Source organism: Hyaena hyaena, unplaced genomic scaffold, assembly GCF_003009895.1.
Source record: "Hyaena hyaena isolate Hyena2069 unplaced genomic scaffold, ASM300989v1 scaffold_200, whole genome shotgun sequence".
In the NCBI taxonomy this organism is placed as follows: Eukaryota; Metazoa; Chordata; class Mammalia; order Carnivora; family Hyaenidae; genus Hyaena; species Hyaena hyaena.
Window position 1 is genome coordinate 1,144,450 of NW_024080834.1, and position 26,708 is coordinate 1,171,157.

A 26,708-nucleotide genomic window follows, 5' to 3' on the forward strand; every position below is an offset into this window, starting at 1 on the left:
TTTTCCGATGACCTATCAAAGGGCATATTTTTGTTATTAATTTGCTCATATGGCTTATTTTGGGACTTCTGGGAACTTGGTTGTAATTTGGATTTTACTTGCAGCAGCAAAACATGGTGATATACCAGGTTTCGAATCTATATCAGGCCTATGAAGCCCAGTGGGTTTTTAAAGACATAGTAAATATGCCATAGCTGTAATCTGGGGGTTTGCATAGTCCTATTTTTTTCTACTAAGTTTTGTCATAGAGCCTACAGAAGATGTTCAGTTTATATTCTTTTATACTACGCTATATACCATCGTCAGAGAAATAACACTTAGAAGTTTTGTGGAGAACCTGTCTTCATCTGACTTGTTATTGCTTATTATGGTAAGTGTAAAAGAGCTCATTTACTTTGGCGCTTTGCTTTTGCATGATAATGAAAGATTCTCTATGTCCAAAAAATCAGTTTCCAAGTTTCACCTAGAAGTAAGTATCCTTATACTACAATTTATAAAAGGAAAACGGAGCTGTTCACATGATCAATATGTACTTTTATTTTAAATAGCATCACAACAAACACAGTGACACCACAGGACCATTACCTCAATGAGACTGATAACATTGCTTGACGAGTTGGCTTATAATTTACGTACATTGTTTCTTATCTGGAGCTATTTTTAAATATTATCATAAGATATACTGTAAGACACGAATCTTAACTGTACCAGTTGCAAACATAACGTGTTTAGTCACTATTTTACATCTGAAATGATTTAAAGTTCCTCAAAATCATGTCCATTGGTGTTCATTGCTTCGGGATGCATGACTCGGCCCATGAATAGGACTGTACCTGCATTGGGTTGGAAGTGAATGGAACAGGATGTGAACAAAAAAATGGGGTATTTACTTTCCTTCTGGCTTATAATTAACAGTGTTCTAAAAATAAAAATATAAAGAATTCTCTTTTAAAAACATTTGACCATGAGAAATTATCTGATAAACAATGTGGCAAAAATGGTCTCGATTTTTAAAAATTAGCTCTTTTTAGCCTATAGATACAATTCTGTGTTCATAACAGACTTACCTGTTCTCCTGTTCCTGATAAGAAAGAAAAATGGATGGTCGACAATAACTTGAGGATACAGCACAGCCATCCTACTAATTGCAATCATTCCTACAGTGCAGAGAGAAAGTAATTACATGCCTGTGGATGTGCAGAAACTAATGAGTAATTTCTCCAAACCATCTATATTTAATGCAAAGGCAACAATGTACAGGAAAACAGGGTTTTTAAAGGCTTAAAGAGAGGAAAAATTGTAAAGGTGCTCACATTTCTACTTGATCTTTAAATACACACCACACACACATAGTTTCCTATCTCCACTCCACCAAAATACCAGAAAAATTTATTCTGCCTTTTACAGAATTTTCATTCTCCGTTTCAGATAAATGCATCCAGCTTTACTAAAATGACCTTTGAATTAAGGAAAGGGGGAGAATTAACAAACACCCCAACCAAAGAATCAAGTTTCTTTATATCCTCAAATCGTTATTTCTTTTGTCTAAAATGGGGATTTTTATGTAGCAAGTCACCAGGCTTTTAGTAAGTGGCTAGAATGACAGTGATTAAAGGGAATATGCAGCAGTAAGCGAAGCATGGTGTTTCCTACAGCTGGGAAACCGAATTCCCTTGAGATCCTTATTATGGGATAATCACGTTATACTTGCTTCAGGGTGATTGGTTGTCAGGAAAAGGTCAAGATGAAATTATGTAAGATTTTAAGCTTCCTTGATGCCTAAGACTACTGTGTTTCTATTTCCTCCTGAAGACAATCTTAACGGGTGACATCCTTTTAGTGGACAAATTTATGGAGAAGTTAAAAAATGATATATTACACTTTGCCAAGAGAAGGAAAAATCCTACTAAAATTTGAACATAGCTGTTGAACATGAGATTGAAACAAATCCCCCCAAAAAACAAAACAAATGGAAAAAATGTCAATGGAGAAATCATTCTCATCTAACTAGGGAAATCAGAACATTCAAAACAATCAAGGACATTTAACATTTCGCTGTGAGCACATGACTTAGGTCTAAATTTTCAGATTTTCACATAGGAGTATTTTATTAACATTATCTAGTGAAAATTATTTAAAGTGATTTATTATATCTTGTTTATGGATGTGTTTTTGAAAAATCAAGACTTGACAAAATGAAGAATTAGTTTCCACAAGTAATTAGGTAGGAAGAGAAGTGTTTAAATGGGCGGCAAGAAAATATTTAAAATATTGAAAGAGGCAGCACAGCAGGGAAATGTCTTCTACTGAGCTGCCAGTGTCTTCCTGCCTCTCATTAGAGGTGAGAGTTACTCAGTATCAGGGCACTGGAGGAAGTGCGTTCTTCATATTCTATTTAGAAAATTCTAGCTGGTTCAGCATTAGCTTGACTTCTGAGTTACAGCAGAGTCAGTTTTTTTTTTTTTTTAAATTTTATTTATTGGTGGGAGACAGAGTGTGAGTGGGGGAAGGGCAGAGAGAGAGAGGGAGACACAGAATCTGAAGCAGGCTCCAGGCTCTGAGCTGGCTGGCAGCACAGAGCCTCATGTGGGGCTTGAACCCATGAACTGTGAGATCATGGCCTGAGCCCAAGTCAGAGGCTACACAGATCAAGCCACCCAGGCGCCCCAGAGTCAGATTTTTTAGCTTTGTTCTAAAAATGGCCCCCACCCCCTACCCAAGATGATTTTTAAAAACACATCTAAAAGAGACGAGAAGATTTTAGAAAACTCTATCTTGGCACCTGAGGCAGCAGCAGCTTCTGAGCCTTCTTCGTTAACCTCTATGAAGGACTTGTGAATTGCTTTTGAAAGAAAAATCTCTTTGTTATCTGCAAAACAAAAAAGGGGAAGAGAAGCATTTTTTCAGTATCAGAAAGAGAGAAGCATCTTACCCTTTATTTAAACAGATTTGGGAAATATAAGTGACTTAAGATACTGGTTAATGTAAACACAAGAGATCATGTTGTAAGTTTATATTATGATTTCAGAGAAGCCTTTTCAGATTTGTCCTTATTTTATATTCTCTTGTTCATGTTTCCCTTCATTTGTATTGGTAGCTTTCCCATTGTTTATGTCTTATATTGCCAGAGGAAGCAGGAATGTGGCTCTGTTTTTAATAGCAACTTCAAATGAGTTCATAACTCAAGATAAAAACATTGCACACATTACACTCTAATCTCAAATTTTAAAGCACAAAATGAAAACAGGTAGAAATCCAGATATAGCCAGAGTAAGAAGTGCTTAAAAATCTAACCTCTAATTACAGTGATAATAGAAATAACCTTGGCAAAGAAAAACAAAATTGAATTCTAGATTGTAGAAATGTGAATATGTAAAAAAAAAGTCACTTCCCATTTCAGTTAACTGGTTTATCTGAGGATTCACAAACAATGCTTTATCCTAAAGTCCAAGGAAATAACACATTTTAAGCATTAGGGGGACTGTCGTTCTACTTATGCTTACTTTTAAATTAATGGCTGTTATGGTCTCAATTGTATTCTCTCAAAATTCATGTGTCGAAGTTCTAGTCCCTAAGACTTGTGACTATGACTGTATTTAGAGACTGAGTCTTAAATTAAAATGAGTTCATTAAGGTGGGCCCTAATCCAATATGACTTATGTCCTTGTAAGAAGAGGAAATTTGGACACAGATAGATAGCGAGGGAAGACCATGCACGATGGCTAATTTTATGTGTCAACTTGGCTGGGCCAAGATATCTGTGCTAATATAGTTGGTCAAATATTATTCTGGATGTTTCTGCACAGATTTGTGTGTGTGTGTGCGTGTGCGTGTGTGTGTATGAGATTAACATTTGGATTGGTGAACTTCGGGGTAAAGCAGATTGCCCTTGTGATGTTGGTGGCCTCATCCAATCAGCTGAAGGCTTTAAAAGGGCAAAGACTGACTGTCTTTGGACTTTTCCCTGACTCTCAAGCCTGCCAGCTCACCCTGAAGATTTTAAATTTCCAAAGTCACCACAAGTGTGCAAGCTAATTCCTTGGTAAGTCTCTCAGTCTCTGTCTATTTGGCTGTCTGACTCCTCTGTATAGATACAGATAGCTCTCTCTCTCCAAACACACCACACACACACACACACACGCACACGCACACACACGCACACACACATCCTGTTGTTCCTCTTTATCTGGAGAACATTAATACAATATGAGAAGATGACAGCCACCTATTAGCCAAGGAGACAGGCCTGAGCAGAAACCAACCCTGAAGACATCTTGATCTCAGATGTCCAGCCTCCAGAGCTGTGAAAAAAACAAATGTCTGGTTGAACCCACTCAGCCTGTGGGAGTTTGTTATGGCAGTGCCAGCTTTCGGTCTTGGGTGTCCAACGGTTGTCCCCAGAATTAAAACAAAATGAACGAAAGATAGCTCAAATACATAAAAAGAAAAATAGCACAAGGAAGCCAGATAGAAGATTGCTCAAGTTTCTGCCACTTCCCTCACCCCCTGTTTACATTCCAGGAGGTCTAATTCAAATTTAAGATAATCTTGTTGCTGATGCAGTGAAAGCACAGTGGATTTCCCATTAGGCTGCTAGTTAGTAAGACTTTGTAGGTGACCAAGTCCTACCTACAGCATACATTTTCCTATCAAGTTTTCAAAAACCCATAATTATGCCGATAGGGAATAATGTTCAACAACACTTTTGGTACATCTTTCACACAGCACCTGCTTATTTTGAATAAGCTCCGAGACAACTGAGTGGCAACTCTGAATATATTTTTAACAGGGATATTACTTCCATAGCTCATATTTAGTATTAAGATATAAACACTGGATTATGAAAATAGCCTCACATATTATGATATAATCTTCTAGAATGCATTTGATAACTAGAAGAAAAATAAAAAGCAATAGAGCTTTTACATGAAACACTTAGGTATAATTAGCTCCCTCAAATCCAAAAGACTCATTTTTTCCCCAGCAAATAAAAAGAACAATATAAAACTGCATTAAGCAACTAGTCAGATATATTTATCTGGCAAAAAATACATGAATTCCAAGAGAGTAAAATATATTAACTATTTACTAGTTAACTGATGCTATATTATGTTCAGATTCCGCTACCCATTTTCTTCGGTCTGCCAGATAAGGTAAGGTCATGCATTTAGAGCCAGTATCATGGCCCTGGATATAAAAGTGACAGAACATAGTTCCTAATGAGTGTCCACATTGCCAGCTAAGCCCTCTTTAAATATTCTGCGGGGCGGGCGGCGGGGGTGGGGGTGGCGGTTCAAAGACACCGAATGATACTGTAGCCACATCAATTTGCACAGAGGAAAATGCCTCCTAGCTCCTGAGTCTGAGCTGTTGACTGCGCTAGACACTTTGAAAGAAGGAATTTCATCCCTTTCACTTTGGCTTCTGCCACAAGAGTTTTCTCCTCCAGCCATCGAACCTCTTACATGCCCTCATTCATCCACACAGAATGGAGAGGAGGGATACTGCAAGGCACCATGGCAGAAAGATCAAGAAAGCAGATGCTGAGGGCTCTTCCTACAGAGCGAGTTATTTAAAAAATAATGACATAGACAAACCTTTAACAAGATTCACGAGGAAGAGAAATTATCCAAATAAACAATATTAAGACAAAAAAAGATGTCTAAAGATAGAGAATTTTTAAAAATCACAAAAAATACCTTGTATAATTTTCTGCAGATAAATGTGAATCAGCTTTATGAGGTATAATGATTTATTTACTATGAACTGTACATATTAACAATACAATAATTAAAATACAGGAAAACGAAAATATATTTTTACAAAACACCACCACAGTTTGGTGAGTTTTGACATATCTATGAGCCCATCTCCACAAATATGATGCAGAATATTTCTAACTCCCCTAAAAGATTCTTGTGCTTCTTTATGCAGATAATTTTGAAAATAAAAAGACTTGTCATCAACTGGACAATTTTATAGTATATAAATTATAAAATTGAACGAAGGAAAAAAAATGAATATCTGAATAATCCAGTAACCATTAAAGTAGTTGAATAAGCAGACAAAAACTTTCCCCCTCCTCAAAATTAAAGACTCCAAGCCTGGATGGTTTTCTAGGTAATTTAACCAATCCTCCAAGCCCAGATAGGATTCTCTGTTATAAGACCATTTTAAACTCGAGAAAGAGAATAAAAGCAATCTAAGTCATCTATGGATAGTTTTACCTTGATATTAAAATTGAACCAGGGCAGTCTAAGAAAAGAAAATTAATAGGCAAACTCACCTATTAACATAGAGGTAAAAGTTCTTTTAAAAATCAGAAAATTAAACACAGCAACATGTGCAAATACTTTTTTCAAATCAGTTTTCAAGGGCTGTCCCAGTGTGTAATGACTCGGCTCTAACTGACCCCATTTCGCAGTAAGGCTTCCTCTGGGATGATCTTATCAAACACAAACCAGTTTGTGCCACTGCTACCAACTGAAAACCCTTTCTCCGCATTCCTGCTGGCTCTGCCTCCCACCTTGCCTTTGGTATATTGTGTACCTGCGAACCTCAGAGTGCAACATGGGGGTCCCCATGAGATTGCCTCTGCGCCATTCATTTAGCATGCTTCTCACCATGCTCCAGATTATTTGCATTGCAATAATCTAAACATACCACATTTGATCACTTCTGTGTCTTTGTTTCCCCAGAAATTCCCTTACCTCTGTACAGTCAGATACCTAATCTACTTCTAAGGCTCAGCTTTGAGCCCCATCAGGCTTTTCTGCTCTCCTCTGACTGCTGTTCTCCACTAAGGTAGAACTAACCACTCTTTCCCACTGAACCCAGGGTCTTATTCTACTGAAGCCTTTATATTTGCAATATTTCTCTCTTCCTGAACTGTCAGATCCCTTAAGGCAAGGATTGTGTCATTGCCTGTTGTGTTCCTGGCTTCTGGCGTTTCGTGTGCTACTTAACCTAGCACAAACAGGAATTTAGTAATTCCTGTTGAATTACCAAATGGTTGAATGAAAGGGACTAGCTATTCCCTACGATAGTAAGACTTTGGATATGTCACTCTATGGGCGCCATGACCACAATTCTGTTCACAAGTATGGCTATAATGTTTATTCTTGTAATAAATAAGACATACGACATTCATCCAAAGTGGATACTCTAGGAAAATTGATGGACAACAGCACTAGAGAGGGAGAGAATGCAAGGACCACACGCAGACTAAAAACTTAAAAATCCAGTCGAGTAGAAGGAACTGAGGAACGGGATCCAACAGACCGGTGGCTTCATGTATATTTCAAAGACAGCAAAATAAAGATTGAATCCAATGTTCCAACTCCCAGGGGCAATCAGCCACTACACAATGAACAGCAAGTGTCTGCAGACGTACGTGAGACCTCTGGACACTTAACTTTTAGAAACACACTGCCCCATTAGATGTACCAGGAGGAAAAAATGTAGCAGACAAATCACAGCACAAATAGGGGGTTAAAAAGAAAAGGAAATTTTCTCCTCTCAGGACAAACTTCAAGCAGTCACCTTAAAATATAAGTCAAAAGTGGTTTCAACAAGAATGGGACTGCTCCCACCCAATCTGGTCATGCAGGCGCCTATGAGGCGAGTTCATAGCTTCCCATGCTTGCCTCCAATATTGCTCATCCTCATATAATTATGTGTCAATCCAGGCTGTCTTTCTGGGGAGGCCATACACCTACTTCTTAAGGATCTGGACCTTGCTGTCCAATTTATCTGCTACCTGCAATGCTTTGCACACTGCCAGGCACCAAGTAGGCACTCTGATACTTGGTGAATCAGAATGTGAGGTGGATTAAGGAGAGTTACACTGATGAGCACGTCTTACTGACTAGAGAAAAGTTCACTGTTCTCCAGAAAAGGAAAATAAATAAATCAAAGGCAAACAAAGCTACACACAAAAAAGCATTCCACACACTGGCCCCAAGCAGTCCTCCCCTTCTGGCCGCAGCAGACATTGCTGCCAAATAACTAGTCCTGCTTTCCACTGGGCAGCGTGGAGCCCGGCTTTTCACAAAGGAGAAGATGGGAAAGGGGCCAGCAAGCCCTAGGTTTCCCAGAGAAGAGCTGGGCAATAATTCAAGCTCTTCTGCAGAAAGCAGGGCAAAATACTAAGGCATTCATTCAGTCACTGAGCAAATATTTATCGAGTACTTTGTTCGTAGGAGATATTGTGCAGGGAACCAAAGGCTCTAAGTATCTGTGATTAACATAATGCTGGCAGGATGGCCATCATGCGAGTGGATGCCACTAGTTCCCTTGTGGCACTGTTCCTAAACGCAGCCAATTTAAATAGCCTTCTGCGTCACCAAGGACATGCTTAAAATAACAAAATGAGGAGAGTTCCATAACAGAACCCGAGAATATCAAAAGCATCTCTGTACTTGAGTCGCTAAAATATTTTTAGCTTCAGCCCCACCTATGAACTTTGGAAAGGTTTGTAGAATCTGAGTGCCTCCGTGGTAGGGAGAGTGTTTGTTTCTTTGTTCTTCTGGAGAAATTCTGTTATAGACCAGCAAATATTCATCCGTTCATCCGTGCGTTCAGGTACTAAGCACCTCCCATGTGCCATTGTTGATATGCTGGATATACTATGGTGAACTAAAAAGTTCCTTCCTAACGGGAGGAAAGCAGACATTGAATAACAACAATAAAAAAGGAAATCAATGAATGGCCACCATTTCAGGGCGTGGTGTTACTAAGAAACAAGAAGAGGTGGTGTGTTGGCTGGTGGTAAGGGCAGGGAAGGGGCACCACTTGACTCAAGGTGTTGGGAAAGGCCATCTGCGAAGGCGAAGGCAGATTCGATGGAGACCTAAAGAATGCAAAGGAGCTGCCCGCAGGAACACCTGAAGGTAGTTTCCGGCAGAGGGAAAAGCTTGTGTACAGGCAGATAGGGGTCAGGTGTGTTCAAGGACCGGAAAGAAGGCCTAAGCAGCTGGAGCATAGAGTGCGGAGGGGCCGGGGATTTGAGAGAAGCCTCTAGCTTTGGAGCGAGGCGGACCCAGCACCACTTCCCACCGCACACACACACCCAGCGCCTGTCCTGCTCTCCACGCCGTGCTGGGCTCTGAGGACAAAAGTCGTCTATGACACAGTCCTTGCTTCTGAGGAGCTCCGAGGTCAGAGACAGGTATGTGAACAGACTATGTAAGGAAAAGATGGAACCTGTGATAGCACTTTGCACTATGACAGTCCCAGGTGAGGGAATGGGAGAGACATCAGGGAAAGCTTCTTGAAGGCGGTGCCCTTTGGGCTGGTTCTTGAAGGATAAGGAAAAAAGAAAAAGCCAGAGAATAGGGCAAGGACGTTCCTAGCAGAGGGTTATACCGCAAATGAGACAAGCCGCGGCAAAGACTTGAAGGTCCAATTGGATCCTGGGCAATAAGGAGGAGGGGCGTGGCGGGGGGCGTGCCCCCGATTTTAAGAGCTCTCCACAAGGGTGGAGAGCCTGGGCTTCATCCAGAAGTAACAGGGCACTACTGCTTTGATTTTAGAAGATAACCTGCGGCAGGGGCTGTGAAGCATGAATCAGATGAGCAAACAGCTAGGGGCAGGAAGTTCAAGTTCGCTAGCTGTTCCAACGGGCCAGGCAAAAAAGGAGGAGGCACAGTAGAGATAGGGCACAGAGAGAGAGCGTCGCAGCCCTCTGGCCTACAGGTGCAGGAAGAAGAAGAACAAACAAGGGCAGGATGTGAGAGTCAGTCCAGCATAAATCTCAGCACTTGAGTCTGACCGGAATGTGGCTTTTGCTGTGTCTTCTTAATTCCTTTATTTTATTGGCTCCTTTATTAAAGCTCGTACTTTGTGCTGAAGGATTTAGTACTCTTTCTCCTTCCCCTTCCACCTTCCAAGAGGATTATCTATTAATCCAAATGCTGACAGTCATTCATTTCCATTACAAAAATAGCCCTACTCTATAACAGCATCCTCGCTGCCACTAAATGAGAATTTTAAATCGAGCCTGAGAAGAAAATGATTCTCAGCACCCTCTAGATTCCATGTTTATTGTATGAGTCTTTACGATGTTTTATGTTAATGGAGTTTAGCGTCAAAAGCAATGGACATCAAATTGAGATTAAAAAAATAAGCACAATAAATACAGAGCATCTCTTCTTATTCATTTCTTCATTCAGTGAGTACGAGGCAGAAAGCATTGACCTGCGTGCTTCCTAAACACACATAAGGATCAATCTTGGAGAGGTTTAAATTCTAGCAGAGGATATCCGATGCACAAACAATGATAATCTGAGATTGGGTTGTGATATGCAGCAGAAGGAAAAGTACAGAATACTGTAGAATTTGCGAAGGAGTAATTACTTCTGGTTGGTGTAATCTTGTGGCTTGATAAAGTTGGGGATAGCTAAGCTGAAGATCCGTTCAAGAGATATTTCGGGTGGGAGAGATGTGATGACGATGGGGCCCTCGGGAGATGCGAGGTGCAGAGCAAGCGTGCGGTTCAGCTGGCGGAGGCTGTATGTAAGGACTCTGCCGAAGTCAAGGCTGGAGGGGGCTGAGGTCTGAATGCCCTGCCAAGCAGCAGACAGTGCACTGCAGACTGAACAAGGAAGGCTCTCAACAGGAGCTGCGAGGATCTGAGAGCGGGCTTTAAGGTGATTAATCTTGGCAGTGGTAGATAAGACAGATTAGACAGAAGAGAGATTGCAAACCGTTTAGGAGGCTCTTGGAATAGTCTGGGGCAGTGGTAATGAGAGTCTGAAATAAAGGTGGATGCCATGGAATAGAAAATGAAAGAGTGGATTCAAGAGGTCTTAGCAAAGGACTCTCAAGTCACTGAGCTTTTCCAGAAGCAAGAGAGTGTGGAGCAGGCGTTGTTGTTGTTGTTGTTTGTTCCCCTGCTAAATCATATTTGCTATTTTTAAAGAAAGATAAAGTTTCATTGTATAATTTAAGAATTAGTAGTATCACGATAATACTGAATTGTTTTCTGGGTGCTTTTGAATTTATGAATTCTACTAATAATGCTATTTTAAAAAGTTTTCCCCAGTTTCCAATATAGTGTTTTAACTGAAGAAGTAGTACACACACAAGGCAAAATCCCAAACAGTACACAGTGGTATAAGAAACATCGCCTCTCTCATCTAAGAGCCTCTGTCCTGTATTCTAGAGGTAACCATTGCTATCGTCTTCTAAGGCATTATTCAAAAATGTTCAACGCATTTAAAAGCTGACCTGCATACCTATATTCTCCTCCTCCATCTTTTTAAAAAAAATTATTGTGTTAAGAGCACACGCACACAAGAGTGAGAGCAGAAGAAAGGGGCAGAGGGGGAGAGAGAGAATCTTAAGCAGGCTTCACTCTTAGCTTGGAGCCTGATGGAGGGCTCGATCCCACGACCCTGGAACCTTGACCTGAGCCCAAATCAAGAGATGGTTGCTCAACCATCTGAGTCACCCAGGCGCCCCATCGTCCTCCGTCTTTTGAACCCATATGTTCCTATTCTGCCCCCCTGACTTTCTTTTCCCTCTCTGCTTCCACAGTGCTTTTACTAGTATGGGGTTTCTTGACATTTGGGACTGGATTATTCTTTGTTGTGGGGTCTGTCCTGAGCAGTGTAGATCACTAGGATGTAGAAGCATCCCTGGCCATCTATTGGATAGATGTCAATAACACTCCCCAGGTGTGACAACCCAAAATGTCTCCAGTTTTTGCCAAATGTTCGCTGGAGGACAAAATTGTCCTGGTTGAGAACCACTGCTCCACTAAAGCATTTCTACCACTTGTCCTTTTATTAAATCCACTCTTTATGTCTTTCTCCCCACAAGTCTGTATCCTTTTTCAGAGTCGGTATACTACCTTAATCATTGCTTCATTTTTATGACATAGTACTGTACTCACACCATCTGCCTCACACAGTGTTATTAAATGAAATGAATAGACATGGCATTGAATTAATTAATGTTGCATATCTTAAATGCCAGGAAATTCTCACCATGAAATTCATTAAGGTGGAAAGTAATAATCAAATACATGCTAATAATTTTCATGGGTACTTGCAAGGGTTACTAAGTGTCATAGACACTTTAATTTCTTTTTTTGGGGGGGAGAGAGAAAGAGAGTTGAGCATGTGCATGCATGCATGTGTGAGAGTTGGGGAGGGACAGAAAGAAAATCTCAAGCAGGCCCCATGCCCAGCAGGGAGCCTGTCATGGGGCTCCATTTCACCAATCACGAGATCATGACCTGAGCCGAAACCAAGAGTCAGATGCTCAACAAACTGAGCCACCTAGGTGCCCTGTCATAGACACTTTAATCATCCAGGTTTTCATGTCATTTGGAGAGGCAAAAAACTGGACACATGAAAAGGATACCAGCCCTGTAGGGCAAAGAATATGGTGCCCAAATGAGAAATGAAGGGCATAAATCCTGTCAAATTTAGTGAAAGCAGAGGGACAAGGTTTATAGCTGTGTAACTAGATAGTTTCTGAATGAATGATTCATTAATGTGTAGAAGTGTGTGTGTGACAAAGAGATTGAGGGAGAGGGAGAGAAAAAGAAAGGATGTATTGGTTGGGGTGGGCTGACATGCTGAGGCTACTAAGGCTCTGGCAAAACTAAGGAGTTAAGAATGAAAGAGTTCCCACTGAAAGCCTAAGAACTTGACTTTAGACCTTTCATCACATTATCCTGAAGATTCGAGTTGGGTAGGTTTGAGGGTGGCCAATCCTGGATTTCTTACTGATGTTTTAAGGAGTTAAATGTTCCAAGAAATGTCATAGGTAAGGTGGCCCTGAAGAAACTTCTTCTCTCCTTCCTTCCCTCGTTTTATCCTTTAGTGAACATCTGCTGTGTGCCAACTATGTGTCACCCATGTGCAAGGTAGTAGGAATGCCACTGTGAGTCCTCTGAGAAGGATTCGATTCTGATTGAGGAGTGGTCAAATGAACAGAGACTTCACAGAGAGACTATATGAACTCTGAAGGAGCTGAGTGTTATTTCAAATTTCCAAACCATCTGCATTCATAATACATATATATTTTCTATTGTCTCTGTACATACAAAAGGCAATTAAATATTACATCATAAACCTCCCAGATATGTCAAAATTTTAAGCTACACTGACCACAGTAATTGATTTGCCACTTCAGTGCTACTCCCTCAGGACTGAAAAGCAGCAGATATTCTATGTGTGTGAAGTAATTGCCTCGATGTTTGGGTGAGACAGTAAGGAATCTCTAATAAAACAGAAAACAGAGCCATGGTAGGAAAGAGGAATGTAATTATCCATTTGGAATTTGGCCAGTGTGCTATACAGATTCTCTCAATTCCTAAGGAAGGGAGCATAAGAAGCTTAAATTATACTATGCTTGAGCCACAGATATATTTCTGACTCAGGCACAAAAGGACCCATTAGCTTGTGAATCTCCACCAGTCCTACCTCCTTGACAATCCCACTGAAGAGTTCAGAGCCCTAGGAGCTTGGATGTGAGCCAAGAAAACCTTTACTCAGGCAAATTCACATTTCTCTGGTGTGGACAGGACCATTTATATGGTAGACAGCTAGAAATGCTCTACTAGTGTTTTGAGATGTAAGCTCTCTAATCAAGGGGTAGAACTTGTGGTATCAGATGCATCAACCTCATCTCATTGCTGAGTGTTGCTTAGAAAACAATCTGTCCAATTCTACATCTGGGAGGGCAAGGCCATTTCTACTATAACCTCCTTGAGAATTTCCTGAAATCTATGAACTTATCTCCACTCTCTTTTTTCTGTTGTGTGTGTGTGTGTGTACACTTATATGTAATTTCAGTGGTAGAGGCAACCACCTGACTGAATTCAACCCATAGATCCTCATACTCCAGGTTTTAGAAGCTTTTACTTGATCAGCTTGATTTTCTAGAGGCCACTACTTCAGGAGAAGAAAACTAAACTCTCTCTTGAACACATGAACTGCTAAGGAAACTTCTATTGCCCTCAGCTCTCTCTGGTTGGAGAATTGGGTCCAATTGGTTGCATATAAAGAGGACTTACACACTGAGTTTTTTTTAATCTTGATTATATCTCTGTCTCTATCTATCTGTCTTGTTTATCTCTGATAGTTTCCATATTCCATAGAAATGATAGAACAACATTATAGAAGCTAAGTCTTAAACTCACAGGTACCATACTTCAAGGACAAGGATAAATGTCTTGGGGTTAGCTGCTTAAAATATGTCCAAAAGGGTTTTACATATTCTAAGTACTTAACGTTAATAATTTTTACCCTGAACAAATTAGGGCATCTAAATCAAATAACTCAACTGGGTTTTCCCCCCACCCTGGGATATTTAAAATAAATTACTTAACACCCAATATACAGGGTATACTTTGAAGCTACTTCAAAACCACTGTTTTCTTATTGAAGACAAAAGATAATCTTTGGGGTGCCTGGGTGGCTCAGTCGGTTAAGCGTCCGACTTCGGCTCATGTCATGATCTCACAGTTTGTGGGTTCGAGCCCCCGCATCGGGCTCTGTGCTGACAGTTAGCTCAGAGCCTGGAGCCTGCTTCAGATTCTGTGTCTCCCTCTCTCTCTGACCCTCCCCTGCTCACACGGTCTCTCTCTCTCTCTCAGAAATAAATAAAAAACATAAAAAAAATTTTTAAAAAAGATAATCTTTACCATCTTACTAGGTATTCTTTTAAAAAGTATCAGGGCGCCTGGGTGGCTCAGTCAATTAAGAGTCCAACTTCTACTCAGGTCATGATCTCATGGTTCGTGGGTTTGAGCCCTGCACTGGGCTCTGTGCTGACAGCTAGCTCAGAGCCTGGAGCCTGTTTCAGATTCTGTGTCTTCCTCTCTCTCTGTTCCTCCCCCATTCATGTTCTGTCTCTCAAAAATAAACAAATGTTAAAAATATTTTTTTAAAGTGTCTAGTTCTTACAGCAGGCATGCACTTATCCTTTCTTCTGTCTTTCTTTTCTACATAATTTACTGTAACTGAACACACTGAGATACTAAATCAACACGTTTATTGATTATCTACTCCTCAAGGCATTGTGACAGGATGGGGAATTTAAAGATGTATAAGACAGGTCTTCTGGAGAATATCTACTATTGAAGATAAGACATGGACCAGAATAATATAAACAATGTTATGACTGTGATTTATAGTTTTGCACATAGAAGGTAAATATATTTGTTACATGTATCTGGCAAGTGATAACTTTATTTTACCTCAGAACTGTATAGTAAATAGAGTAAAACATCATCAAAAACATCATCACGTTTTAAAGCTTTTATGAAATAATGACATTTTTAAAAATTGGTATTTATTTCCTACCAGACAGAGCTGTCAAATTTGCATTTTTGATGAAAACTTCAGTTATTCCAAGAGCCTTCAGAACATCTTTTAAATCAATTTCCTGTTCCACTGTGAACCTGGAGAACAAACACATAGGGGAAAAGCATTTAGTTACAGCATTTTTAAAGTATTTACTTACAATATCCTGTTACGTGGCACAAGAGTAAAATGTGAGATATGCTGATTTTAACAGTAGATTATGCTAAAACTGGTTTTTGACTGCAAGTAGTATTTGACTGTGCTTATAACAAGAGGAGACAGCAAAAAGAATAATATATCAGAATAGTATTAAATTATTAAGTAGGAAAACTATTGGGTGAGGACACAACTGTAATAGATACGGTGGAATAAATGTTTTGAGATCAAGAATGTAAAGCTTGTAAATGAGTAGCTTTCAACATTGACCCAGTAATATATTTGATTTTTTATGTTGTCAATGGCTAATCAAATGTTTGCCCAAGGCATCTGATTCTCTTTTTAGTGTCCTGCTCAACTCCCTGTGTGTGGAAAAAGAGAGCCAATTGCTATACAAAGGATACAGATCTAGGATTTCAACTCCATTCACTCAGAGAAAGGAAATATCAAAGTTATCATGTTAAAAATATATATCTTCATGGTTATATTAGCCTTCAGGAGATAAGCCTATTTTTCCTGGTAGCATCACAGAAAAGGCATTAAACAATGAAAGTAAGTTAAACATTACATTTTAAAAACTGTACACTTTAAAATTATATTAGATTCTTTTTTTAAGGAAAAGAATATTAAATATTTCTTTTTTGTCCTGATGGACTTTATGAATTCTTATATCACATTTGCAAGAAGAAACAAAACTGCTTTTAAAACAGAAATAAAAATAAGCACAGTGGTAATGAATAGAACAGAAATTAAAACAAATGTTTCCACTGAAAGCTTGATTGGTCCTAATATGGAGTGTCTCCCAAAACAATGAATTGTATCACCCATGTTTCGAGTGAAAAATATGGAGCAGACATGGCTGCATTAACACATGAATGCAGCTCTTGGAAAGCTAAGGTTTTTATTACTTCTTTATAAAAAGTGAAAACAACTAATTAGAAACAAATGTTTCCTCTTTTTTCCTAAGGTGTTGGCTCTTGATCAATAAAGATTATAAATGTCAGTTTTAAGGCAGTAGGCTTTGTCTTTAAAAAAGCCAAGTCTGTGACAGTCACAAAACTTTACATTAGTATCGTTTCTTTTTTTAAAAAATTTTTAATGTTCATTTTTGAGAGAGAGAGAGAGAGAGAGAGGCAGAGTGTGAGTTGGGGAGGGGCAGAGAGAGAAGGAGATACAGAATCTGAAGCAGGTTCTAGGCTCTGAGCTGTCAGCACAGAGCCCGCCGAGGCGGGGCTCTAACCCACAAACCATGAGATCTGACCTGAGTTGAAATCCGATGCTTAACCTCCTGATGCACCCAGGCGCCTCGCATTAGCATCATTTCTGATGTCTGGTTTTAAGAAGAGTGACAAGAGAATGATTGCTGTCAATAAGATTCAGACATCAAGAGGAATAATCAGGGGGAAAGAGTTTTAGGAGGTTCGTGTTTATGGGGAAGATATGACAAATAAATAAATGTATAGCAAACAGATTAAACCAAATAATGAATCTTATCTGTATCCTACACTTTAACTAGGACTTAACATGGCTTCTTTTGTTTCTTTCAAAGAGCAGATGTTGGTTGTGAAAGTAGAGAAGGATGAGTTGGGAAGTAAGGAATGTCTCAAAGAATACATTCAGTGGCTTGAGTAAGGCGTTTTGTGTGTCTGCTTTACTTTTATTATTCATTGATTGACCACTTACACAGAAAATATTACCAAGAACTATTCCAAGATTATAACGGATTAATTTAAATATCACCAAAGCCCTTGGAGGCTGGTATTATTATTATACTCAGTTAATAGAAGAAGAAATTGACAAGCAGAAAGATGAGATAAGGTGACCAAGGTCACCCAGCTAATAAATGGCAGAGCAGGGACATGGATCCAGGTAGTACTCTGTGTGTCCTGATCCACCTGAAATAGGAAAGTGAAGGATGAGATCGGGAGAGGATTCCTTGTACTTTTTTTTTTTAAGTTTTATTTATTTTTGAGAGAGAGAGAGTGTGTGAGAGCAGGGGAGGGTCAGAGAGAGAGGGAGACACAGAATCTGAAACAGGCTCCAGGCTCTGAGGTGGCAGTCAGCACAAAGCCCGACGTGGGGCTTGAACCCACAAACTGTGAGATCATGACCTGAGCCGAAGTCAGTCGCTTAACCGACTAAGCCACCCAGGTGCCCCAGATTCTTTGTACTTCCTTTTTTTTTTTTTAATTTTTTTTTTTAATGTTTTATTTATTTCTAGGAGAGAGAGAGAGACAGCGTGAGCAGGGGAGGGTCAGAGAGAGAGGNTTTAATGTTTTATTTATTTCTAGGAGAGAGAGAGAGACAGCGTGAGCAGGGGAGGGTCAGAGAGAGAGGGAGTCACAGACTGAAACAGGCTCCAGGCTCTGAGCTGGCAGTCAGCACAGAGCCCGACGCGGGGCTCGAACCCACGAACGGCGAGATCATGACCCAAGCGAAAGTCGGACGCTTAACCGACTAAGCCACCCAGGCGGCCCTCTTTGTACTTCTTAAGAGCAACTCGATTTGTGTCACATTTCTGAGGTTTGCTGTTTCAGGTGGGGATGGTAATTTGGCCAGATTGAATTAGGGCAAGCTCCTTAATTTCTGAGCCTCGGTTTTGGAGTATGGGAAATGGCCTTAATAATTCCTGCTTCATAGTATTGTGGAGGGGATTGAATAAGATTGAATAAGGTTTCTGGAAGTCCTAGGATGGTGCTGGCATGTAGGAGGAATGCAGTGAAGGGCAGATAGTGTTGACAGCACTTGCAATAGTGCAATTATGTATAACATTCACATTATTATAGATGCTAAGGTGTTGTGTATTTGAACTTCAGTAGTGGTGGAGTAATTTAATTAAATAGCTGTTGAATCCATGCTGCTTTAACTGTAAAATGGTCAAATCTAGTGTATCTAGTGTCTTTTTTATTGTAATACCTGTAGTATCTGGCATAGGGCAATACACGTAGGTTGAAATGAAAAATGTCTAGGCGGCCAGGAGTGTTTGTTCCAAGTTGAAGACAGAATGTAAACAATTTCCACTTATCCATTTCTCATCTTTGTTTCTTTATCAAGCTATTGAAACATAGCTATTATGGGGCACCTGGGTGGCTCAGTCAGTTAAGTGTCCGACTTCGGCTCAGGTCATAATCTCACAGTTTGTGGCTTCAAGCCCCACGTCGGGCTCTGTGATGACAGCTCAGAGCCTGGAGCCTGCTTCGGATTCTGTATCTCCCTCTCTCCTAACCTTCCCCTGCTCAAGCTCTCTCTCTCTCTCTCTCTCTCTCTCTCTCAGAAATAAATAAAACATAAAAAAATAAACTAAAAAAGAATCATAGCTATTATCCATTTACTATCACCTTACTCTTAATATAGACCAATATTCATAGAAATAATCATTGTCATCTCCCACACACTGAGGGCTATGTCCCAGACACTATGCAAATCCTTTTACTTATGGTATCTCATTTAATCATCCTTATGATAATCTCACAGAATCCATTGAGATTATGCATTGTTATCTCTTTTCTACAGAAAAACTGAAGTTCGGGCAAGCTAAGGAACTTGCCCTAATCACACAGCCAGTAGGGGGTAGAATGAGGATAAGAGCTAAATTCTGTTTGATCGCAAGGCTCCCTACCACTAATAACTAGAATTCCAACAATGGCTATTTAAAAACAATCAAACTACAGATAGATTTTTCATTTCACCCACTGAATTTAAAAATAAGAAGCCACAAGACTGCTCTTTAAACCCAAAAGGCATGCTCCTTTTAATAATGTAATCATGCATTTGCAACTTTATGAGTAAGTTGAAGACATAAGTAGGAGACGGAAGCTTTGGAGACTGAGCTGTGTAGAGCTGGTGTTAGGAAAGAAAAAATATATATTACATATAAGGAGATTTAGAAAATTTACAAGCCATTAAGGAACTAATCAAGAAAACTTCTGTAGAAAAACCTAATAAAAAGTACTCACCTTAAAGACCAAAATCAGATCGTTTATATATTTTCTTTCACAAACATCAAACTGAAGTGCTATATTTCTAAGGCAATCATTTCAAAATAACAAGATGGTCTCTGTTTACAAAATAGAAAACCACTTTATATCCACTGATTTCTAGCACTCTGATCTCAAGTGTCAAATCTGAGGGATACCTTGGTGGCTCAGTCAGTTGAGCCTCAGACTCTTGGTTTTGGTGTAGGTCACAATCTCATGGTTTGGGGGATCAAGCCCCGTGTTGGGCTCTGCGCTGACAGCATGGAGCCTGCTTGGGATTCTCTCTCTTTGTCTCCTTGCCCCTCCTCCGCTCATGCACACACACTCTCTCATTCAAAATTAATAAATAAACTTAAAAAAAATGACAAATCTTAGACTACAAAAGTTAGAGGAGAAAGATACAACAGCCAGGTGCATCTGCATTCCAAGTATTAGGATATTTGATTTTCATTTTAGAAAAATCTTCTTGCACCTTATGTAATGAAGAAGGTAATATTCATCAGAACAAGAGTTTTAAAAAATCCTACTGAAAGAAAAATATATATAAAGCCACCCATAGATTAACACAAGATGAATGTTAGGAGTTAAAATGTACACATAAAAGTAAATAATAGTGATAATAGATAATGATTATATGATGTGCCAGGCATTATTCTAAGATGCTTATTAGATATTTTACATGTATTTATATGTATATTAGCCAAACTATTTTTGCTACCATGAGTAAATTGCAAGAATATTTGGTAATCTCATTTCAGTCTTAGAAATGTATGACTGTGCATAAACCTTTTGGTATTTCACTGGATTTGGTTATATCACATAGGAATAACAATTTTACCCTCGCCTGAATAGAGTTTTGTATTTTGGATAAAACTACAATTTCAATTCAGCATCTGATTCCTGTAAGACTTATTGTTCAGGGGGAAAAATAATAAAAATACAAAAGTAGCTGCCTCTCCTCCTCCTCAAAATACCATATACCTTTATACACTTTAAGAAAAGCATTTAAAACCTGTATGTACACAGTCAAATATGACGGAAAGTAAAAGTCCCTGTCAAGCAGGACAAGAATGTGGTCAAGTTACAGAAATGCAAAGTTTCATTTCTTTTTTTAAAAATTAAATGTTTACTTATTTTTGAGAGAGAGAGAGAGATTGACATCAAGCAAGCAGGGGAAGGGCAGAAAGAGAGACACAGGATCTGAAACAGGCTCCAGACTCTGAGCTGTCAGCACAGAGCCTGATGTGGGGCTCAAACTCACAAACTGTAAGATCATGACCTGAGCTGTACTCAGATGCTTAACTGACTGAGCCACACACGTGCCCCCAAAATTTTGTTTTCAAAGTAATATCTCCATGTGAATAAAACTATACAAACCATTTAAAAAAGACACTTAGGTAAACCTAGGAAAGGGCTACCAGAAAATGTTTGTTTGCTGAAATGAGGGCACAAAAATCGTCACCTTTACTGAACATTTAGTGAATCCTAATGCTGTAAACTGGAAGGGGTGGATTGTTTCCCATTGGTTATTACCTACACGTAAGTGTTTGAAAACAGTCAATTTCTTAAAAAAAGGGAAACCACATTCATCTTATCTAGCTATTTAACCTCTCTCTCTATGCATTAACCATGCAGAGGAAGAGTTCATAGAACTTCTGGAGAAATGGATGCATGGTAATTAACTGTGCCTAGTTTAGTATCAGGCATTAATATGAGCAAGCAAGCTAAACTATTCCATAATTGAAGAGTATCTCTTAGAAAATGAAAATTTAATTTTCTTCTGCTGCCACGTTCAACGTCTCAGTGGACAGGACCTGGAGGCCACATTTTCTAGTGAATACGGTCAAATTAGGATTTGTGATTCTTATTAAGCATTCATTTAGAATTCTGTTAAAATCCCCCTAAATAATTTTGCATCCTCACAGAATTGAGCCATTTGGAGATACTTCACTTAATTCATGGAATTTAATAAGGAAAGCATTAACACTGTACTGAATTTCTCATATTACCAAGAAGAATTTCTTTAAAAATACAAGGAAAAAGACACGACACCAATATCAGGCAAAGAAGCCTGAAAGGGGCATTTTAGGCCAATGCAAAAGCGTGCACAGACACCCAGAGGCAGGCCGAGAGCAGGCTATCTATAGCCTAACGGCAAGCGCATGCATGGATAGTACGTGCCACAAACTGTTTGTTGTGGTGTGTGGCCAGAGGCAGGGCTGAGAAGAATATCAGGGCCCTGCATGGATTTTATTATTTAAGCCACGGGGAGAATTTTAAGCCTCTTCTTGCTTATTTATGTTGCATCTTGGCGCGCAGCACAGTAACTTGCTTGTGCGTCTTCCAACAACGTCGGAGATTATTTTCTCTCCAGCTATAATCAACTTTAAATATTAATGAAATACAGAAGACTGCCAATGCAAATGATATTCGGAGACAATCTATCGAGAAATCTTCTAAAATGAAGCTAAAAATATTGACTAGGATCTGAAACTGGGTCTTGGAAAACAGCACTGAGTGAATCACTAAGTGAGCTTCTGTCTGGGGCAGGACCTCATGAGCACAAAAGAATACTTTAAAGAACAAAGGAAGTGGAGGTGAGGAGGGGAAGAGGAGGAAGAGGGAAGGGGTGGGGGTGGGGGGCGCATGGAAGAGAGTAGCTAAGACTTAAAATTCAAAAGCAGTGGCGTGGGTTTTTCCCAATCAGAGCCTCCATGGTGGTATCTCCCTCTGAGCTGTATCAGAGAGGATCAAACAAGAGCTTCTCACCTAGGCAAGTACACTTCCACTTTCTGCTTCTTCACAGAGTTTGCCCATTCTTCAATCAGTTGTGCTTTGACCAATGGCTCCAGAGTGGCCAGCGGAACTTCCTGTCTGGACAACACCAGCATCATACTGATCTCCTCTCCCTCATATGGTATTTCAAGGACTTGGTAGATACCACCAGCTTCATTGGAACCATCACTAAATTCTCCTAAAAAGCACAGAAAGGTGATACAAGGCTTGTATCCAAGTTCAAACAAAAGGTTTAATTTGGGGTAACTTTCTTACAAAATACCATATAGAATATAAGAAATACAGGCACCTGAGAAGAGAGTTTAAAAAACAATAAGCCCTAAAATTCTTTTTTTAAACATTTTTTATTTTTAATTAAAATTTTTTTAAATTTTATTTTTGAGAGAGAGAGAGAAAGAGAGAACGAGCATGAGCAGGGGAGGGTCAGAGAGAGAGAGACACAGAATCCGAAGACAGGCTCCAGGCTCTGAGCTGTCAGCACAGAGCCCGACGCAAGGCTCAAACCCACAAACCATGAGCCCATGACCTGAGCCGAAGTCGGACGCTTAACTGACTGAGCCACCCGGGCTCTCCAAGTGCCAGGTGACTCTATAGCCCTGAAGAAATGATTTTATTTTAGAATTCCGAGAATTATATCACATTTGTCATGATATGTGCTCTAGACTTACTTTTTATTTTTAAATGAAGTACTTCAAATGAATATATATTTAAGGGATATTTTTAGAAACAACAATAAGTTCTGGTCAGAAAAATGAAGACCAGGATCCAAGTGAGATGCAATCCACCTGATTTCAAAGAAAGGGGAAATTGGCCACATGGAATTCTTATCACCACAGCTGAAAGTCTTGAGGCCAGAGTAGCAGAGTCCAAATGAAATCTATTACATTCCACAGTAGTTATCTAGTGTATTTGTGGTGATTAAGACCTCCAAATTAGGTAATTAGGTTAATTAGGTAATTGGCTTTGTGTTCTAATAACTTAGCTAAATTCACCAGGCTTCCGTAAAATAAAGAAATAAAGAAAGAAGTCCTTAAAACAAATGGACCTGCTACTGCCTTAAAATCTTCCTCATTTTCAAAAAGAAATTGTAATGCTTTTGTTATGAATGTTTTCCTATAACTGATCTAGGTCCTTTAGACATCCCGTTAAACATTGTGGTTCTCAAAAAAATGGGCATTTTCCTTTCTTATTTTGACTGTTCACTTGATTAACTGTGATTATAATCTTTTAATTTTACATCATACTTTTAAATAGTATAAACTATTAGTTCCAATATGTACTTTGCTTACAATTTCATTTCTGCTACAACAACAAATGATAAGAGTTCAATGCAGCATGTAAGAAGGATTAACACCCTAACCTTCTGAAAAGTCCAATGAAATATCTTCAAAAATAATGCCAAGGATATTGAGTTGTATCACAAATCATAGGCTCACAATAAATGAAACGATAAATGAAAAATTATGTCTGACTATACATACATAAGTCTGAAAGCAAAATTTTAAAGAAATGCTTATAATTCAAAAAGTGGTGAGGAATCCAAAGCAAGAGCAAAGTAGAACATATGAGTCACTGACAACCACCCCAAAGCCAAGGGCTTTTTGGAGCAACTCAGAAGGTTCTTACACAGGTCAGGTTTTTGCATATGAATAAAGCCACTCTGTAGGTGTAATCGACTTTATAAGTTAAAGAAACATATTGGAAAACTGTCAGTGCATATAATATTCACTCAGGATCTAATTAGAGGCCTTTGAAAATGGAGCCAAGGAAATTGAATTGTAGTCCAAATAAGATTTACAGTTGAGTAATAAATATTTCATGTTCTTTCTTAAAAATGTGTTAATATACAGCAAGACAAGAAAAATAAAAACTAAAAGATCTTACCATAATAAAATTCTCCTTGTTGATACATCATTGGAATTTGGACTTCACTTTCATCATCTTTAGTGAAGGAAAAGGTCCTCGTATTTTCAGGTCTAAATTGTGACTTCCAGTTCCCCTTGAAATAGACAGCATTGATAAGTGCCAAATGAGTGCCAGCATCAAAATCCCTTGGGGATACCAAATCTTTCAGCAGATCTGTGCAGGACAAAGTGGGGAGATGAAAATTCATATTAAATTTGAAGGTGAAAGGGGATCAAAAGATTACCGAACTACCATCTAATAGAGTAATCCAGAAAAACTGTATACCATTACCAAGTTTACAATACAAATTGAAAGTATCTTGCATTCGGGATGCCTGGGTGGCTCAGTCAGTTAAGCATCTGACTCTTGATTTCTGCTCAGGTGATAATCTCATGGTACATGAGTTTGAGCCCTGCATCAGAATCTTCACTGCCAGCAGAACCCAGGACTCTTTCTCTTTCTCTCTCTCTGCCCTTCCCCTACTCCCTCCCTCTCTCTCTCAAAACAAATACATAAACATTAAAATGAGAAGGAAGTATCTAGCTTTCAAGGAACATGTTACGCACCCGTGCACACATGGGCACAACACACACACACACACACACTTACAGATTAAAGGTATCCAAAACACTCACACCACCTAAAATAACACTGGTAGGATCTTGACACTTGAAAAAACTACAGAACCACATACAACAGAATCTCAGGCTTTACCACTTTCTAGTTGCAGCAACGCATGTGAAACTCCTAACATAGACTAAACACTCAATAACCATTTCAGAGTTTATTCTAAAACATCATATATGATTAAAATGTCATCCAATTCAAAAATTTCCCCCATAAGTGATATCTTTCTACCAAATATAACAGCTGCATTCAACTAGGTGAAAACAGAGGAGTGAAAACCAATTTGACTTGTGATGCATTATTATCTATCATTTGAAATATTCTTTTAGAAATCTATTTTCAAAGACATTGGGTTTTTGTTGATAGCTAAAAATGTCTAAAAAGAGTTTGGAAATAGCTTTTAATAATTCAATCTATTCCAAACAGATTATTATTCTTGACTTATTCTTTGAATGTTAAAATACAAACATGTGGGGTGCCTGGGTGGCTCAGTTGGTTAAGCGTCCGACTTCAGCTCAGGTCATGATCTCACAGTCTATGGGTTCGAGCCCTGCATCAGGCTCTATGCTGACAGCTCAGAGCCTGGAGCCTGCTTCAGATTCTGTGTCTCCCTCTCTCTCTGCCTCTCCCCCACTCACTCTCTGTCTCTCAAAATAAGATAAAGACATAAAAAAATTTTTTAAATAAAAAATAAAATACAAATTTGTTTCTTTTATCCTACATTTTAATGTCATAGTTGAAAAAGATAGGACCAAAATTTATATTCTCTCATTTTATTAATCACAGAACTTCTTAAGGTCCATACAAAGGTGCCTCAGAATTTTGGGGGACATAGGGCATGTGGTCAGGGTGTTTTATTGTTCCAACATAAAATTTATTAGATTGATATTGTATGGGGGGTTTTGACAGTATGAATTAATCTCATAAACATCTGTAATCTACTTTCAGTTTGGTCTCATTTTTTAATTTAATTTAGTTAGTTTAATTTTTTATGTTTATTTTTGAGACAGAGAGAGAGAGAGTGAGGAGGAGGGAGCAGAGAGAGAGAGAGGGAGACACAGAATCTGAAGCAGGCTCCAGACTCTGAGCTGAGGCCCAAATGCAGGGCCCAAACCCACAGACCATGAGATCATGACCTGAGCCGAAGTTGGACGCTTAACCGACTGAGTCACCCAGGTACCCCTGGTCTCATATTTTAAATTTCTAATTTCAATAATTTTGATGGTAAAATGAGAAAGTAAAATGATAAACTATGAAACATTTGGAAAGCTGAAATACATTTTTAAAGTGTAGATTAATTTTTTTTATTATTTTAAAGATTATTTTCTAAGTATCTGTATACCCAACATGGAGCTCAAATTCACAACCCCAAGATCAAGACTCACATGTTCCTCCAGGTGAGCCATTCAGATGCTCCAAGATTAGAAACACATTTTAAAATAAATGTATCTCTTTAAATTCTCCATTTATTTGGGCTGAAAATTGGCTGCTCTTTTAAAAAGAAATCCTATAGTTCTGTCATTTAAAAGCCAAACTCTGATTCTTAACTCTCTCTTATATTCTATTTTAAATATATTGTTGAGAGAGTCACCAACCGCCATATTAACTGATATCTAACTTCTTAAATACATAAGGTGAAGCAAAGTTCCATACAGCAGTAAAGATTACCCTACAGAGGAAACCCATCATTGGAGAGCACAGATTTCAGACTGATTGATCAATAGTGCCCAAATTCTTTACATGCCAAAAGATTTAAGTTCTTTCATAAATTCTTATACACAATGTTTCTAAAAGGGCTGTAATCTATACAAAATAATTACCAGATACTCAACTAAATGCTATCTCACTTTCAAAAATTCAAATGGAGTGAGGGGGCAAGTAATTTCAGAAGTGAAAGAGGGGTACAACTAAGCTATTAGAGAAGGAA

General features: G+C 38.9%; 1 protein-coding gene across 2 annotated transcripts in view; it reads right to left on the reverse strand.

Annotated features, from left to right (window-relative positions):
- Positions 1-513: 513 nt before the first annotated feature.
- The window catches only part of SERPINI1 (serpin family I member 1), a 70,688-nt gene continuing 44,493 nt past the window's right edge, over positions 514-26,708 (reverse strand). For both annotated transcript variants that reach the window (XM_039241941.1, XM_039241940.1), the window contains exons 4-9: positions 24,134-24,328; positions 22,223-22,427; positions 15,321-15,418; positions 2,783-2,869; positions 1,068-1,157; positions 514-833 (exon numbers count right to left, since the gene is read on the reverse strand). In XM_039241941.1, coding sequence (XP_039097872.1) covers positions 757-833; positions 1,068-1,157; positions 2,783-2,869; positions 15,321-15,418; positions 22,223-22,427; positions 24,134-24,328 — 752 coding nt within the window. In that variant the 3' untranslated portion in view covers positions 514-756. The remainder of the gene's footprint in view (positions 834-1,067; positions 1,158-2,782; positions 2,870-15,320; positions 15,419-22,222; positions 22,428-24,133; positions 24,329-26,708) is intronic.